This window comes from Bubalus bubalis, chromosome 16 (genome assembly GCF_019923935.1).
Source record: "Bubalus bubalis isolate 160015118507 breed Murrah chromosome 16, NDDB_SH_1, whole genome shotgun sequence".
NCBI classification, from domain to species: domain Eukaryota; kingdom Metazoa; phylum Chordata; class Mammalia; order Artiodactyla; family Bovidae; genus Bubalus; species Bubalus bubalis.
The window spans coordinates 59625536-59644493 of NC_059172.1; the positions used below are offsets into that span (position 1 = coordinate 59625536).

At 42.8% G+C, this 18958-nt stretch overlaps 1 protein-coding gene across 13 annotated transcripts in view; it reads left to right on the plus strand.

The window, feature by feature from the left end:
- The window catches only part of CADM1 (cell adhesion molecule 1), a 362986-nt gene that overhangs the window by 248426 nt on the left and 95602 nt on the right, over positions 1 to 18958 (plus strand). The window contains exon 1 of one of the 13 annotated variants that reach the window (XM_025266854.3): positions 10458 to 10551. The exons of the other annotated variants lie outside the window; for them this stretch is intronic. Within the exon in view, the coding sequence (XP_025122639.2) occupies positions 10473 to 10551 (79 nt within the window). The 5' untranslated portion in view covers positions 10458 to 10472. Of the gene's footprint in view, positions 1 to 10457; positions 10552 to 18958 lie in introns of those variants that run through there. 13 annotated transcript variants of the gene reach the window in all.

Below are 18958 nucleotides of genomic sequence, written 5' to 3' on the forward strand. Positions count from 1 at the left end.
ACCTTGGCAAACAGCCGGGAAAGGAGTCCCACAGAGCTCCGTGCCCATGGCACTCACTCAGGACTTAGCACAACGGGTTTTGTATTCTTCTGCTCCTTTTTGCTTGTCTATCCTGTCTCTCCCCTAGCCCTACGGTCCTGTAGGAAGGGAAACATAGCTGATTCATTTTTGTAGTTTTAGCATTCATTCATTCTGTAGTACATGCACAATCAGCGTCATCTGATGATGACCGTGGTGCAAAAAATTAAACTCTCATAACAGGCAGCCTTCCCTTTGTTAATAGAAGCCTCCTTCCTGTGAAGCAGGCAGAAGAGCGTGGAAACCCTGTTTGGAGGAGGGACTTTACAGAGTGCAGAAGGGCTTCTCAGTTTTGCCTTTTTACCAGTTTGACCGCACTCATAGTGCTGTAACCTCTGTTATCAGAAGGGATGGATTGGGGTGATTATAACTAGCACTCCTGCTAGTTAAGTTCTGGTTTCATCTTGACATCCGGTGGAATGGTCGCCATGATTTCAGCGGACTGTTTTGTCGTTGATATTAATGATGGTGTCCTGCGATTCTGTGCTACTAAATTGAAGAAGAAAGCGTACCTTACTCTTCTAGCCCGCATTTCAGAGAGCTGTGCGCCCTGTGTATTTTGTGAGGCTGTGCTTTCATCAAGTCTCTGTAGCACCATTAGAGCGTGGTGACTGAACGTCTGCTTTCAGGGTACCCATGCCGTATAATGATACTAATAGGTAAGAGAAAACAAAGCAAAAACTCGTCACTGCAGAGGAGATTTCTGGGGCCGACTTTGTGGCAGGCATGGTATTGCCGGTCAGCAATATGTTCTTGTCTACTCAGGCTGGCTATTGGCTGCCAGCTGTGAGATGCTCCCGTGCTGACAAGCCTCCCCGACTCTGTACTCTGCCCTTAGGCTCGCAATTTACTGGATGCAATCTTGTTGAGAAAATGTGGTCTTTATTAGTGTTTGGCACAGATCGACTTTTCTGTGTCCGCTTCCACAAGACTGGTAAGATGCTTCAGTGTGGGGAGGAGATGGGACAGGTGACAGTAAGGGCACGGGAGAACGGGAGTTTTTTGGTGCTCGGAACCGGACTCCCAGCTTCACACAGAGACGGCCTGAGCACACGGTGTAGAGGCAGCTCATTGGCACCCACGGGGCTTTTGGGGGCGTTCTGATCAACGACTAATCACAAGGAAATGTACTTGTCAATAAAAATGGAGTAACTTAGTTTCTAGATACCTGAACAGTAAATTTACCGTACATGTGAGTGACAGCTTTTGCCCTCTAGATACATACATATAATGAGAACACAAAACTAATGTGTGTGTTGATAACCCTCCAAGTGATATGGCGGACACATATACATCTTTATGTATAATGTTCTGTTTTTCATTGTGAGGATGTATCCGCCTACTCTCAGATGCACATCCCGATCGGTCTCCACCTAGCTTTGTCTGCTGCCTTGGCTCTGTTATGTTGGTCTAATGTATTCTACAGAGAGAGTTGTGAGTGGCGTGCTGCACCTCCTCTTTCTTCTCCCATATGCTGCCTCTTTAACAAATGCCCACACATGTGACTTTTTTCCCTCCTAATCCTGATGGTGCCTGTTGTTTCAAACAGTTCCTCGATTTATAGGTATGACTGGGTAGCTTCTTAAGCACAGATACAAATGCTTTGTGAATAGAAGTTAAATGCCAGAGAATCTCTAAGAAATAAAAATCACAGTCATTTAAAATAGTCATTCTATAAAGAACTGTAGAAATGTGAATTTAATAAATACTAGCATAAGCATTAAATATTCACTGCCTACTACTTCTGAAATGGTACAACAGCATCATTTTTTAATGATGGGTCATGATAAAACACATCAATTTTAAATAACCTATTTTCTCCTTCCCTCTTTCCAAAGCTATGAGTTGGCAAGCTTGAAATTAAATACAAGTAATAGTAATAACTAAGCTTCTGCTAACCTTAGTCATGGAATAGACACTTTCCTATGTTTTCTAGATGGTCTGTGGCTATTTGAAAAGATTAGAAAATTGAAAATTGCTGCTAATGGGATCAGCTTGAATTTGAAGAAAAAATACATTTCTGTTCATGGAAAACAAGAAATGTAGAACCTTAACTAGCAAATGCACCATTATCCTCTAATGCATTCTTATTTGTCTCCTTATTAAGGCTTACTGAGTCCTCTTACAATAGTTAAAATGAATCTTTAACTATAATACATTTCTATTCCTTTCCCTCCAACCCCCATAAAATCCCTTTAAAAATACCTTTATTTTTAGTTATGCTTCACTTATTATTTAATAAGGGACTTACAAAATACAAGAGGAGCAAATAATGATAATATTTTGAATTTTTATGTTTTTTTGCTATCAAAGAACTGTAGATACCTTTTAACTTCAATCTTATTTGCCACACAAATTTAATTGACAGATTTTTCTCTCTATCTTATAGATGGGAAGCACTAAAGCATCTGTTTCCTAAGGTTGTTATAAAGTGATTAAACAGCTTGTAAGTCCCAGGACAGGGAAACACAGGGTGCCGTGGGACCTACCCTCTAGGGATCCTGAGCCTGTCTGGAGAGGATGGAGTCTGGTCATGTCTCGTGAAGGAAATGGTATCTGAGCCAAGATCTGCAAACTGAGCAAAAGGGTGAGAAGGAAGTAGAGAGAGAACAGGTTGCTTTTGGAACACACAGAAATAGCCGAATCCCTGCAACCATGGCGAAGCTGAAGGGGCATCGTGATTCTGTAAGAGGACCTGATTCTGAGCAATGAGGCAGCACAGGAAAGGTTTACCTGTGGAGTGAAAGGAGCTGGGTTTTCCCAAGTGTTTTTTGATGATTCTCCATCTCCAGCTGGCTGAGAGAATGGTGGGTGATCCTTTAGAGTGGTTGAAATGAGTAACCTTATATATATATATATATTATTTTTTTAATATATATATATATATGGCTTTGCTGGGTCTTAGATGAAGCATGTGAACTCTTAGTTGCACATGTGGGATCTAGTTCCCTGATGAGGGACCAAACCCAGGCCGCCTACATTGAGAGTATAGAATCTTAGCCACTGGACCATCAGGGCAAGTCCCCAAATGGGTAATCTTGATTGATGGGGAAGAAAGACCTCACATGCCTCTGCTGAAAGGGGCCATGGTGGGGATGGAAGGGGTCCTGAACCAAGCTCCTGGGAAGGGGGTTTGAAGAGGAGCCAGTCCCTGTGAGAGGAGTCAGGACAGGGACAGAAGGAGAAGCGCTAGTGGTGATGCAAGTCCAGGCTGGGGAGAGGACACGGGGTCTGCGCTCCCGCCGCAGCTGCTGGGCCCCTGGGAAGCGGACTGCCACCCCCACCCTGGGAATCCCTGAAGCCGTCAGCTGGTGAGGAAAGATAAAATGAAGTTATTAACGGCGTGAGGACTGTACACATCAACATCTCTTCAGAGGGATCTGCTTACTTCCTTTCTGTACCAGTCCAAGAGCTAGTTATTGTTCCCCCAGCTTTTGTTGCTTTGTTGTCATCCGCCACCCAGCCACCCCCCAGTTTTCAGGCACCGAGCTATAAAGGACAGAAACATTGCCTGTAGCATTATTACCCTGGCCCACTGTCAAGATTTCATATTAACAAGTTTGTGTGAAATGGAAATGGAGACAAGGGGAGAGGACACTCTTTTAAGCCCAGCCATTTTGTTTTTCAAGGGACAAGTCTCCCTGGGTGATAACTACCGGATTGATGGGGAGAGTGAAATGGCACTCAGAAAGGAGGACTGTTAACCCAGTGTGCGAGCCGAGCTGGCGCCCGTGCTTAAGCACCTGGGCCGTGGCATGATTCAGAGCAAGAAATAGGAAACGAGCCCCAGCCGTCTACAGAGAACTTGGCAGGAATAGTCCCTGGGTTTCCGTCTGAACACAACTCCATTAAGAGATTACTAACTAAGAAGCACTAAGGTTCGTGGTTAAATGAGCAATTGAAATCAAACCCGCAAGCTCATCGAGATGAACTCACATGTTCCTCTACCTGCAGAAGTTGGCCAGGGTTGCACACATCCGATGGCGATGTTTAGGAGCCTGGGGCAGGGGGAATGATTTTCCAGGGAGGAAAATAGGCCTTGAAACCCCACTGAAATGTACTGTGATCAGGAGACTGTTCTGGAGAGAACGGAATTTCTTTTAAATGGGTATGAAGATCACCACTTCAATACGTCAGCTGTATGTTTTTTAGTGACACTTCTTTGTCATGTACTTTCAAAGATGGCATTAAATTTGTCACTAGCTCTAGCCATCTCCTTCTTTCTCCAGGCGATGTTTTGATAAATGTTGATGAGTTTATAACTGTAAAACCAAATGACATTTATAGCGTGATACATGCTTTACCCATTGCATAATTATATCTAATGGCTTCACATGTAGAAAGGCATTTACCATTTACTTCTGTGTAAAATGACAATCTAAAGCCTCAGGCCTGAAATTTTTTTTTTTTTAACACAAAGACAAAGACTTAATTAAAAACCCAACACAATTTATTTTTGTATCTGGCATTTAAGGTACCTAGTTCTTTGGTTAAATCTGTGATAATCAGGATGCTTCTAGTAACAAAGATCAGTGGGTTTCGTGTTTTTCTCCTCTCTCTTTGAAACATGGGTGAACTCATTTAATTATCAAGCTGATATCTGCTATGACTTCTTCTTTCTCATTTCTAGTTAAAAGAGCTATTTTGAAATTTAGCACAGAATTGAATAATGTGTTCAGTTAATGAGGAACATTTAAGAGGAGTTTCTAAAATTAATGTGATAGCAAAATGATAAACCAGCGTGGAGGTATAGACAGACAGCGATGATGTTTCAAGCCTGATGGTTGTGGTCAGGCCAAGTTTTGTGGGCTTTTACTTTTTGATTTGATATTTTGTGTATTCTGACATCTAGGCCTTCCCTGGTGGCTAGTAAAGCAGTAAAGAATCGGCCTGAAATGCAGGTGACATGGGTTCCATTCCTGGGTCAGGAAGATCCACTGGAGGAGGAAATGGCAACCCACTCCAGTATTCTCGCCTGGGAAGTCCCGTGGACATAGGCGCCTGGAGGGCTACAGTCCGTGGGGTCGCAAAGAGCCAGATGCAGCTGAGCAGCTGAGCACACATGCACGTGTGCTGACATCTAGCCTGGAGAGAGCCATTTGGACCTTTTAGAGCAGAGGTCTCCAACCCCTGGGCCACAGACCGCTACAGATCCGTGGCTGTTAGGAACAGGGCCACACAGGAGGAGGTGAGTGGCAGAGGAGTGAGCAAAGCTCCGTCTGTATTTACAGCCACTCCCCATCGCTCCCGTTACCTGTCAGATCAGCAGCAGCACTAGATTCTCATAGCAGCCTGAGCCCTACTGTCAACTGTGCATGTGAAGGACCTAGGCTGTGGGCTCCTTAGGAGAATCTAATGTCTGATGATCTGATTCTGCATTATGGTGAACTGTATAAATTATTTCATTATATATCATAACGTAATAATACTGGAAATAAAGTGCATGGTAAGTGTAACGTGCGTGAATCATCCTGAAACCATCCCCCCACCCGTGGTTTGTGGAAAAATTGTCTTCCACAAAACCAGCCCCTGGTGCCCAAAAGGTTGGGGACCACTTATGGTCATAAAGGAGGTGACTTACTACAACGAAACAGTTTCCTTCTCTGGCCTTCATGTCAGACCGGAAATACAGCTTCCAGTATCTGGCCAGGATAGCTACTGTGTGTTCACAAGGGGACCGCTGAGCACTTTTCAAGGAAACAGGCGAGCATAGTAGCAGTTTATCTTCCAGTGCTGTCGTGACCCTACTGCCCCGAAATGAAGGCCTCTGACCTGCTTAGCGATGAGCAGAAGTTAAAGTTGTCTTCTCTGTCTGCTTTTCCATTGTATAAACTTTGGGATGGTTCTTTCTTTCTCCCAGAAATAAAGCTCAGTCAGAATAGGTGGCTTCTAACGTGTTTGGTCATAGGAATATTCTTGTTTTGAGTCTCTTCTGAAAAACAGTTACTGAATGATTCCTGAATATTGTGGAATCTGTCCCCCTGAAACAGTTCACATCGGATCCTGTTGAAAGCTTAAACTCTGTGGAATTCTGGAGGGGTTAAGATTTTCTTCTTTTGAGGTTACGTTCATCACAATCTAGTTAATAAGTTTCATTTATTGAGTTGGCCAAAAAATTCATTTTTGTTTTTCCATGGCTTACGGGGAAAACCCAAAGGAACTTTTTTGGACAATGCAGTAGTTCTTAGTGACTTTTAAATTAATTGCTTGTTTTTGTTTTTTGCATGTTAAAATAGGAGCACCAGCTATTTATGTACACCTGACTAAACCTGAAACCCTAGTGAACTGTTTGACAGGAAACAAAAATTCTGTTTATAGCGCTTGAGCTCAAATAAACTGATTTCTGAGCTGAGATAGAACAGTTGAAGACATGTTGCAGCTGACTATAATCCCTTGGCTAGGAGGCTTAATAGAAGTGAGAAATGCACTGAGTACAATTAAAATGCAGGTGTGAGACTATTGTCTCAGGTCAGGATTTTAATAACACATCTCTGAACTGCTTTCCTTTGCCTTTAACAAAATCATAGGGCAATAGTCTTTGCAATTTCCAAAAAACACAAAAAACAAAAAAAAACTATAATAGAAGATGTAATGTTAAACCAACATTTAAGACCTTCCAGAGAGCCTTCAGAAGTTATTGGGAAAAGGAACAGAATAATTTTTTGTGGAAGAGTGGTTAGGAAGAACCATTTTCATGCCTTTAGTCTGGGACAGGTGGTATAGATTAATGTTGAATACATATAAAATCTATTGAGACTAATTAAAGATGCATATCCACATGGAATACCACATCTCAGTGGATCTTTGGCAGCCAATTCAACCAGCACATAGAGTGTTTATGCCAAGCATTTTTCTAATTTAGCCAAGAATGGTATTAGTGAAACTTCTGAAAACTGCCTTGAAAATCCTTAGTCTTTGTATTGTAGAGTCTTCTCTTTTAAGAGTCTCCATCTCCAAAAAGTACTTCTTTGAATAGAAATAATTTATAACTCGTGTTCACCTATAATGGGTACAAATATACAGCAGTGTAGAGTAAGTAGTTGACTGTAGCTAGCCCTAGATCTTATATGTAGAAGAGCTTCAATTTAATAATTTGGCAATGGCTATAATTATATATCTTGGCCCTTTACTTCCTGGGAAGGCATCCATTTCTAACCTGGTGCTTAGCCCAGTAAAGATGAAGCTGTGTTAAGGACCTGTCTCTGGTGTATAATCCAGGACAGGGAATTAACACATCAGTCCCTAAGCCTCTGTCCCTCATCTCGGCTGGCTTAATACCCTTTGGTGACTTGGTCGTTTCTCACAAATGCTAATGGACAGTTCACTTTAACACTGTAGAAAAACACAGACTGTCGGTTGTATTCAGATGTTTTTTGTACCTGCTAATGAATAAACTCCCCATGGTTCACAGGTAGCTGAAGGAAGCCACGACTTGAGGTGTGTCCCCGAAATGATTTATTAACTGCCTTAAACCAAGAAAATGGATTTTAGAGAAAGTGGGAGTGTTTTGTGTGTGTGTGTGTGTGTGTGTGTGTGTGTGTGTGTGTGTGTGTTTCAATTCTAGGATCAGAGTAAGGAGGATTCTATCTTAAATATAGGAACTTAATCATCTTAGATTGTACTCCATATTGAAGTTTTTATTGGGAGTAGAGGTGAGAGTCGGAAGGATATACAGACAGATAAGAGTGCCTGTTTATCAGTTCATAAAAGAGGTATCGACATTTGTCCACAGAGCTTTCTTTTAAATAAACATTGAATTGGACCTATACGGGGCCATCACCTACCCAGTCAGTAATGGGCTTCAAAGAGGCTACCCTTTCCAGTCCTTTTAAGGTTTAAGCCAATAAAGCAAATCCTGTAGATGCAGCGAGAATAAGGGGGAAACGTTCTGGAAGAAAAGGGGAGGGGGCTGCCAAGAACTTATGGAAAAGAGATTAATATTTATAGACATCAGCACTGGTCTCTTACCAACATTTATAACTCCAACAGTGGCAGATTGAGGGCTGAATCAACATTTTCCCCCCTCTGTAAAATAATAAATACAGTAAAGTAGCTCTCAGAACTGCCTTTATCACAGGGATAAATCAGGACAGTTTGTGTTGCAAGAGAGACTTAAAACTTATAAATATGTTGCCCTTTAGGCTACTATTCATCAAAGTGTCTGATATGAAATCTAGACTAAAGGCTTTTGTTATTGTGTGTCTGCTTATTCTCTTCTAGAAGTATAAATTGGAAAGAGCACTGTCATTTTGGTCACACTGGCCTGCTGTGCTGCTTAAATGCATGTCCCTTTTGGGATGTATTTGAGAAGGAAATCGTGGGAGCTGACTACCGCACAGTTTTACACAAATCCTGCGTCACCTAAACCTTCCTTGCAGAAGGCATAATTTCCAGCAGGAAAAATACAGCACATAACTGCCTGACAAATGGCCTATTTTGGTGCAGTCAACTCTTTCTAAGATACTCGAGCAGAGAAGTTATTCCTTAAAAGCCTCATAAAATCCAGAGGGACGCAGCTTCCCTTCCGGGGGCCCCTATCCAGCTGTGTCAGCGTGCGTGCGCACTTCCACCACGCAGAGGGCAAGCAGGCCGGGCAGGTGACAGATGCTTTCAGTCACGTGACTCGATGGGTATTACTGTGTGTGAAATTCACACTACTTTGCAATTCTGAACCTGAATTTCTTGGCTTCTGTGGTTGGGAGTCAGAGTGGAGGCTCGAGCTCTGCTCCCTGCTCCCCCCCAGCTCCTGTAGATGTTGCATCGCATATGGCGTGTGGAATCACCTGCCGTTCGGAGGCCCCCACAGAGTATGTACTAAGCAGTTTTCCTTTCTGAATGTGTAATACGGCTCCTGGTTTTCAAGAATAACTAATTGGGAGCACCAACCTCACTGTGCCCTTGAATGGTTTGCAGTTTAGGAGACCTGAATAACGGAAATGGAGGGTCGACAAAGGAGGCATTGAAGCAGGCTGCAGTTTGATGGTTTGCCCACTTGGCTGGAGAAGGCTGCTGGTACAGAGTTGCTCTGGGAAGGAACGCCAGACGCTCAGGTCTGCGGGTTGTTTCTGACAGTGGCTAGGGGGAATTTATGCAGCTGGGCCGTTCTCATTGACCACTCGGGGTCCCTGTCCTGCCATCCAGGAGCACAGCGTGGGCACCAGGTTAGTTTGGATTTGCTTGCATGCCAGCATGTTGAAGGTGCTTAGTCGGCCTGCTGACGTCACACCATGATGCTCAGTCATGTGTGGGGATATTCTGTTTTCTTTCTCTCTCTCTGTCTCATATGTGTGTGTGTGTGTGTGTGTGTGTGTGTGTGTGTGTGTGTGTGTGTGTGTTCACGCCTCATAGCTTGCAGAATCTTAGTGCCCTGACCAGGGACTGAACCCAGGCCATGGCAGTGAAAATGCAGAGTTCTAACCACTGGCCCACCAAGGAATTCCCACAAGGAACAAGTTATTCATGGAACACCAGTCTAGGAGCCAAGAGAGAGACTTCAAATCAGGGCATCCAAACATACCGGTCCCCATGTGATGCCCAAGGATTTTCACCCCCTTCTGGTCAGTGCAGCTAACCAGAATGGGGCAGTGATGTGATGTCAGCTTCACCTGTGTGAGGGACTAAAAGGAGGCCAGCTCAGGGGCCACCTTGGCAGTTTGACTTGCCAAGTCAAATTTCTCGTCCTCCGAACAAGTCAGAATGCCCAACCTTATCACCGGTAACTGACTCTAAAGAGGGGCTCAGGACCGGGAGAGCACAGGTTTTCTCTTTATCGGATGCCTTTAAAGCCGCTTCACAGCACATCCCTGTGATTGCTAACACCATTATGAAGATTGACAGTTTCATCAAGAAAGCAAAGAAGAAAACGTGCAGACAATAAACAGACTCAGTGCTGGGCCCGGCTCTGGGTCCTCTCATTACTGCTTGCAGGGCCCTGAGCCGGGGGGCCAGCAATCCTTTGTTCCTCCCACATCTGGGGCTTTTTTACTGAGCACAGAGCCAGAGGTTTTTGGTGGCCCCTTTCCTGGCCTTCCCTGGTGCCTCAGATGATAAAGAATCTACTTGCAATGCAGGGGACCCAGGTTTGATCCCTGCATCGGCAAGATCCCCTGGAGAAGGGAATGGCCACCCACTCCACTGTTTTTGCCTGGGAAATCCCTTGGACTGAGGAGCCTAGCAGGCTACAGTCCATGAGGGTCGCAAAGAGCCAGACACAACTGAATGACTAACACTTCCCTGGCACCAATAGGTACTCTAAGAGTGACTGGGGAGAGGAAGGGAAACTGGTTTTGTTGTGATGGTGAGAGGTTTTTTCTTTTTTCTTTGCATGAAAAGGATGGTCTCAGAATGAAAGTGAAAGTGAAGTCGCTCAGTCGTGTCCGACTCTTCGCGACCCCATGGACTGCAGCCTACCAGGCGCCTCAATAACTTTTTCAGCGTCTTTTCCACCTCCCAAGCTGAACTACATATCCTCAGGTCTGCGAATATTTTAGGACAGTGGCCAAATCAAATGGACCCAAAGCTCAAATGTAAAAATCAAGATTGTCTTTATGGGGAAGAAAGTTTTCTTTTTTGCATAAATCAGAAAAACACCTACTATGCAGAGTTTGCTTGTTGACTTCAGCAGATGCAATGGACTGGTAGTGTTCATTCAGATTTTAAAATTTATCTGAATCTTGGTTCAAGTAATTTGGAATCTACATGTAATGTTAACTAGATTGGATACCTTTTATGTTTCCACAAGTATACATAGGCTCTTCCCACCCTTTTCAACCAATATCCATTAGTTATTGAACTTTGTAAACTGGCTTTGAAGCCTGACAACAGTGTTTTATTGCACCAGTTTTATAAACTTTTACAGTGCAATACATGTTAGTTTCCAGAGGCAAACCAAAGGTTAATTCCTCAAGGTTCTAGCTGTTAGCTTTAGCAGCATTTGATGAAGACTCTTTTATATACATTTGTAATAGATGAAAAACCAGATTGCAAACCCTTTGTGTTTTTTGAAGCAAACCATGTACCAGGTTAACACATTCAGAAAACGAAGATCATGGCATCCGGTCCCATCACTTCATGGGAAATAGATGGGGAAACAGTGGAAACAGTGTCAGACTTTATTTTTGGGGGCTCCAAAATCACTGCAGATGGTGACTGCAGCCATGAAATTAAAAGACGCTTACTCCTTGGAAGGAAAGTTATGACCAACCTAGATAGCATATTCAAAAGCAGAGACATTACTTTGCCAACAAAGGTCCATCTAGTCAAGGCTATGGTTTTTCCAGTGGTCATGTATGGATGTGAGAGTTGGACTGTAAAGAAGGCTGAGCACTGAAGAATTGATGCTTTTGAACTGTGGTGTTGGAGAAGACTCTTGAGAGTCCCTTGGACTGCAAGGAGATCCAACCAGTCCATTCTGAAGGAGATCAGCCCTGGGATTTCTTTGGAGGGAATGATGCTGAAGCTGAAACTCCAGTACTTTGGCCACCTCATGCGAAGTGTTGACTCATTGGTAAAGACTCTGATGCTGGGAGGGATTGGGGGCAGGAGGAGAAGGGGACAACAGAGGTTGAGATGGCTGGATGGCATCACTGACTCGATGGACATGGGTCTGGGTGAACTCTGGGAGTTGGTGATGGACAGGGAGGCCTGGCGTGTTGCGATTCATGGGGTCGCAAAGAGTTGGACACAACTGAGCGACTGAACTGAACTGAACTGATGTACCAAGTTTTTGGTCCAAACGGTGTAGGATAAATTAAGTTGCATTCTATTAACCCATATGAGTATATTTCTGTAAGCATAGTTATGTTGCAGTAAAGTTTTAGAAAGCAAAAAAGAAAGAAAGAAAGAAAGGACACGGAGCATCTCTGTATTGTGAGTAGATATCCACAGCTGAGAATCCTAGGCACCAGCCTCCTACCCTCAGCTAGCTGCCCCCTAAATGTGTGGGCTGTCGCCTGCAAGGCCAGCGGTGTGAGCAATTCAGAGCAAAGCCATCAACACCACCGGCAAAACAATTCTTAGTAAAGACTCACTGCAAGATGATTCCGTGAAACCCTCGGCAGAAGGGAGCCGCTATATGACATCACCATTCCTCCGAGTTTGATATGTGTTAACGATATAGTCTAAAAGTAAATAACCCTTCTGCTCACAAGACCAACCTTAGTTACCAAGTCTTGTTCCCCTGAGGTTTAAATTCAGCCCCATGACTGTATCATAAACACAGTTCTGACCTCCAGGGAGCAGGGTGGAGGTGGGGTGCTGTTCCTAAATCTTCCTTCTTTTGAAAGTGTTCTTCTCAAAGGTTACACTTTCCACCCAATTCGATTGCCTTTCAGTCACCATATTCTTTAAAGGAATCAAAGGGGTTAATTGGTTTCTTCAGGGAGGAGACTTCTGCGGAAGAAAGCAATTTTAGGTTCGTTTGTGTAGTAGCTGGGGAAATGCGCTGAAAGGGGTGGCACGTGTTTCTGTTGGGCCGATAACCTACATACAGCTTTAGCAATGTGTGATTTCCAGCGTGGGCTAAAATAAGAAGTGCTTGTTTGATTTATCTCTCACAATGATATGGCATTCTCTTCTTAAGTGGCATTTCATTCGCAAGCCAGGCACTGTAAATTTGAACTGAATATGTAGGTAAATATCCCTCAAGGAGATAGCAGGCTGGCTGGCCTTGCCTGAGAACACACTGCTCAAAACGCAGCTCTCAGCTCTTGGGAAAAGACTCCACACCTGAAACGCGTTAGCTTCCAAAAGGGGGCAAGGTGGACCAGCCAGCCCAACCAGCTAACGGTTAGTCTGAGCTGTAATTAAAGAGTCATCTACAAACAAAGTCATACTTGAGTGATGTCACCTACATGTGCCCTCAAGTCCTTCAGCTTATGTTCAGTCCATTGGAACTCTGCTTTAACTTTCTTGTTTGGGCACATTGCCTTAGTGGAGGCAGCTCGGTACATTCTAGCTTTTACTGTAGCATCTTTGCATGGCAGGAACAAAGACAGTGACAGTGTTTTATCAAGTCCTAACAAGATTGCCTCTGTGCATAATTGTTAAACTAAAGGGCTGTCGATCCACTGATGTGGAACAGGCGAGAAGCTTAAAGAATGGAGAAAACCCATAATCGCAGAGTAACTTGTATTCTGATTTATTATTTATCACATCATGGTTAAAACAATTTCCTACAGTTTTGTGTATTTTTAATATTATTTTGACATTGAATTTTCAATGTCTGATGCAAAGGCAGGTTTCAGAAACTTTTTAAACATTTATGTATTCAGGTAGTTAAGGGGGAAAATCCCTTTTTTATTAAGCTACAAAATGCATGTTTATCAAAATTCATCTCAGATTCCATTTAGAAATAAAGATATCTCAGGTTTGAAAGAGCTTAGTGAACTACAAAGGATGACAGATATTACTGACAGAACAAAGTTATGAATGATGAAAGAACCCAGGAAAAGGTTTATACTCATGTGGCTATAAATTAGCGAGTAGTAGAAGAAAAGAGTGCTGTTCTTTGGTTTGCATGGAGCAGGTATTAAGTTGGTAAATATGGAAAATAACACACCGTGTGTGTCGTGGTTTGCTTCATGGCGAGGTACGCAACCTCCTCTGTGGTCCAGTCGTGTGTGGCTGGAGGTATGAGCGCACCACCCCCACGGGCTAATGGATGCTTCTCTCGTCTCTCCTAACAGGAGGCCACGGGCAGAGTAGGGTAGCACAGTAAGCCTTGTTCCGAGATCCCGGCTGAGAACCAGAATAACTAGGAGTTGTGAATGTTAGGTATGGCTCAGAAAAGATGCATCTTGTGGTTATGAACAGCATCTGTCAAAGACACTCTAAAGGACAGTTGCCTGATATTAAGGCACAGCTGATAATGCTGTGTTTATCTTAATGTAAGTAACTGTTTCACTGGAGTGACTGGTGCACCCAGACACTCTGCACATCCTTGGTTGATGCCCACGGTGCACCGGATGTTGGCAGGTAGAGGCCACCCATCTACACTTGTACATCTCATCTGTCACCACAGTGCTGCTCAAACTTCAGGAGTCATCAGACTCACCTGGAAGTTTATTGAAACAGATGGCCGGGCCTCACACTGAGAGTTACTGACTCAGTAGATCTTGATGGGAGCCTGAGAATTTGATTTTTAACAGGTTTTCCTTATACTGTGAGACTGTGGTCCAGGAACCATAGTTTAAGGATGGTGTCCTGCTAGTTGAGTTATATGCTTACTAAGAAGCAACCTCACTGATTCTCAAAGCACTTGAAAGAAAAGGCTTGGGTTTTACATAAGAGGTTGGTCAGTAAAAGTACAGCTCTATGGTTTTTTTTAATTTATTTAATTGGAGGCTAATTACTTTTAAATTAAAATATTTACAACATGTATTATTTTCTGTGCTTTCTCACGATGCCATGTTTTTGACCAATGAACTGATGGCCCCCAAAACATCTGACGAAATGTTCTGTACTGTAGGAGGAGCGTCTGTGTTTAGCCACAGGAAGGAATTGACAGTGGCGGAGAGGAGGAAGTCTTTGCCACAATATTATGAGGAATCAGTGAGCTGGGGCCTTTAAGAACATAAGACATATATGCAGAAAAGCATTTTCTTTTTGGAGGGAAATAGGGCAGTGGCTGCTTTTAGGAGGGATAAAACTGCAGGAACTTAAAAACGCAACAACAGTAGGCATGCAGCAGCCACAGGGCCCAGATTTTGGCATAAGACACAGAGGCCGGGGACTATTAAAACCAGGCATTCTTCTCATTTGCAGCAACATGGCTGGACCCAGAGAGGATCATACTAAGTGAAGTAAGTCAGAAAGAGAAAGACAGATATCCTACGACATCATTTCTATGTGGAATCTTAAGATAAAATATGACACAAATGAGCTTATCTAGAAAACAGAAACAGACCCGCAGACATAGAGAAAAGACTTGCTATTGCCAAGGGGGAGCGGGGTGTGGGAGGGATGAATTGGGAGTTTGGGATTAGTGGAGGCAAACTGTTACATATAAGAAGGATAAACAACAAGGTCCTACTGTGTAGCACAGGGAACTATATTTAATATCCTGTGATAAACCATCATGGAAAAGAATCTTTAAAAAATGCATAAATCTGTATAACTGAATCACTTTGCTATACAGCAGAAATTAACACAACATTGTAAATCAACTATACTTTCAGAAAATAAATTTTTTCTAAAAAGAGCCAGGCATTCTTCTAGGTGCTGGAGAAGGAACCAAGGACAAAACATAACAAGTTCCTCCCCTCACAGAGGTTAGACTCACCTTTATTGAATTCCTAAAAACAAGTGGACGGATGTTAGGATTCCTTGATTTTAAAAATTATCAGACCATTGTGCTGCAGATAAACCCGAGGCAGTCTAACTTACTTCATTTCAAGTGCAAATACAAGTCTACTTCATGCCATAAGTTTTTCTTCATTCTGACCAGCTTTTCATTACTAATGGATGTAATGGTTTTGCATATATCCATTTCCTTCCTAAGAGATAGAGAAGTGCAACCATCTGCTTACTTCCATGGCATTCCTATTTGGTAACTGAAGTCACCCCACTTACAGCTTATCCTCGTGTTTTAGGAAATGAGGATCTTAAGAGAAATCATCATTATTATCGTACAATCCCAGTGTTTATTGAACCCTTGTATTGTCAGGTCCTGGGCACAGTCAGCCCTTCATTTAACACAAGTTTGTTATCTATATCCTTGGGTCTACTACTGTTTTCTATGTAAATTCATTTCTGTTATTTATTTTTTTTTAATTCCACATATAGCGATACCATTACAAAATTTGTTTCAAAAGTTCCATTTCTGTAGGTGACAAAATTGAAGCTTAGGTGAAATTACTTCCTCAAGGTCACAGAGCTTCATGTGGAAACAGGATTTGATCCTGGATCCATCTGACTTCACCGTTTCCACCACAGACATCCTTGTATGGGAGCGTTCATTGTGTTTATGGAAAAACTAGGTCCCTTAAACCAGCGTTTTGTACACAGCGCTTTTCTGTGGTTCTGAGATGGGGCGCACATGTCCTTGGCACTGCAGTACGTACTGGGGATGGAAGTGACTATTTTATAACTGAACGTGCCACCTATTAGCCCGTAGAAGGGAGCCCGTTTTTTAATGTTTGTTTTTTCTAATTGTGTGTGTTAAGTAAAGTGATTGGACAAACAGTCCTCTCCTGCCTGCTAATCTGCTATAAATCAACCTTCAGATGTTAATAAAACAAGTCAAGACAGACAAAGGAAGTTCCATTTGTATTTTAAACTCCCAATTCATCAGGGTCTCCTCCTTTAGATCTTCTGCAAAAGTGTCCTTGGTCTTAATGTAGCTGGAAGATAAAACACAGATAAAAGAGCCATTGTCTCAGAAGAACATTAATAAAAAATGAATGTTGATCCTAATTGAGTAATATTCAAACATACAGAGTGGAGGCTGCAGTCTGCAGGGAGCATCTGAGTCTCTTAGAATTTGACTCTGTATCTCATCTTCCTCCTCTTATTAGTGTGTTCTTACCTCCCAGCTGCCTTGTAAGAATGTAAATGGTCCTTTTCATTGGAATTAGAAAAGGTTTCTGTAAATATAGTATTAAGCCAGATTCCCAAATCTTTTGTTATTATTGTTCTTATTTTGAGCAATGATGTACTTTTCCTCTCTTTATCTTTTTCTAAAATCTGTTTCAAAAATGATGTTCGATTGGCTTTCCCCCACCCTCCCCCCCCCAATATTTGCCTGTTTTCACTGCTTCCTGCTAACTTAGTTTTAAGCTCTCCCTAATTTTGTTGGGCCGGCTGTAATAGAAAGAGCACCCCCTGGCCAAGATGGAACAATTTGCTCAATAACATTAATCATGATAGTATTGGATTAAAATCAAAGAATAAACATCCATTGGAGTCCATACTAATATAAATAAATATCTGAATAAATAAATGGTTAGGAAGAAAGGGAAAACTCTTCTATGGAAGAGAAATTCAATTAAAGGAGTGGGAGGAACAGCAAATTACCACTCAGACACCATAGTAGTGATTGCCACAGGTGAGGTCCATCCATGAATGCTAAAATTAATGAGCGAAAGTTGATGGAGAAACAGGAGACTTGCATGGCCTCAAAGTATCTCCCCCAAAATATTTATTAATTACTCTAGTGATTTCAACGTGTATATATATGTCCACAAATTCTTTAGATTTCTGCCTCTAGGAGGTGGACCTAGAGGTTCTGTCCTCTCATGGACAGAAATTTAGTGACTCTGATTCTACCAGAGAGGGACAAATGGTTATTTTCCAAGCTGGAACCTGGCATACGTCAGCATAACCAAGTGGCCAAGGTTAACATCATCAGTGGAAACTGATACCATGTCTAGGCTGACACGATGTGAGGAGGGCTTCCCCAGTGGCGAGTGGTGAAGAACTGCCTGCCAGTGCGGGAGATGCAAGAGATGTGGGTTTGATCCCTGAGTCGGGAAGATCCCCTGAAGGAGGGAATGGCAACCCGTTCCAGTATTCTTGCCTGGAAAATCCCACGGACAGAGGAGCCTGGTGGGCCACAGTCTGTGGGATCACAAAGAGTCGGACATGACTGAGCATGCACGCATGCAAAATGTTGTGAGAAGGGCACATGACCTCTGTGGTATTCTTGCCCCAGATCCATGACCTCACTCAATTTATGTGAAAACATCAATGAAACCTAAGTCGAGGGACATGTTACAAAATAGCTGACCAGTACTCTTCAAACTGTCCAGGTGATGCAGTGGCATTTACAGTGTTAATTTCACAGTTTTGATCATTGTGCCCTGTTTAAATAAGATGTTCACATTAGGAGAAAGGAGGTTATAAGAACTCTTACTATTTTTGCAACTTTTCTATAAGCCTTAAAGCATTTCCAAAGAAAATATTAAGAATATGACACCTCAAGGGCATAGAAAAGTTAAGGTTGAAAAAAAAATGGTCAGTTGAATTCTCTTTTATTCACTTATTTATTTTTTCATTCATTCAGCAAATATTTGCTGCCAGACACTGTATGGAATCCTGAGGATATGGTGGTGGTATAGAAGATACACACGTGCTCTTCGTTTGCAGAGCTTGGGACAGTGCTTCAGTTCAGCTCAGTTGCTCAGTTGTGTCCTACTCTTTGCGACCCCTTGGACTGCAGCACGCCGGGTTTCCCTGTCCATCACCAACTCCCAGAGTTTACTCAAACTCATGTCCATTGAGTCAGGGATGCCATCCAACCATCTCACCCTCTGTTATCTCCTTCTCCTGCCCTCGGTCTTTCCCAGCATCAGGGTCTTTTCCAGTGAGTCAGTTCTTCGCATGAGGTGGCCAAAGTATGGGAGTGTCAGCTTCAGCGTCAGTCCTTCCAATGAATATTCAGGACTGGTCTCCTTTAGGCTGGACTGCTTGGATCTCTTTGCAGTCCAAGGGACTCTCAAGAGTCTTCTCCAACACCACAGTTCAAAAGCATCAATTCTTTGGCGCTCAGCTTTCTTTATAGTCCAACTCTCACATCCATACATGACCACTGGAAAAACCATAGCCTTGACTAAATGAACAGTGCTTGGGTCAGAGGAAATATTTGGTCATCCCTTGTTTCTGTTAGTATCACAGTTTCGTGGGGCATGTAGGGCTTTAAACAGGTGCTGAAATAGGACAAGTGGTGTGCTTATGGGAGCATGTAAGAGTGGCACTTAACCCAGCTGTGAAAGACTAGAAGGGTTCCCTGGTCACCCCTTGCAATATGAGTAAATTCATTGTTTAGTCTTTCAGTTAAAGGGTTTTCAGTGTTTTCTATAGGAACAACATACTTATGACCTAAATTTAGAAGTTGATTTCATCCTCTTAGTTTCTGAATGCCTTTAAAATAAGAATAGTGTCA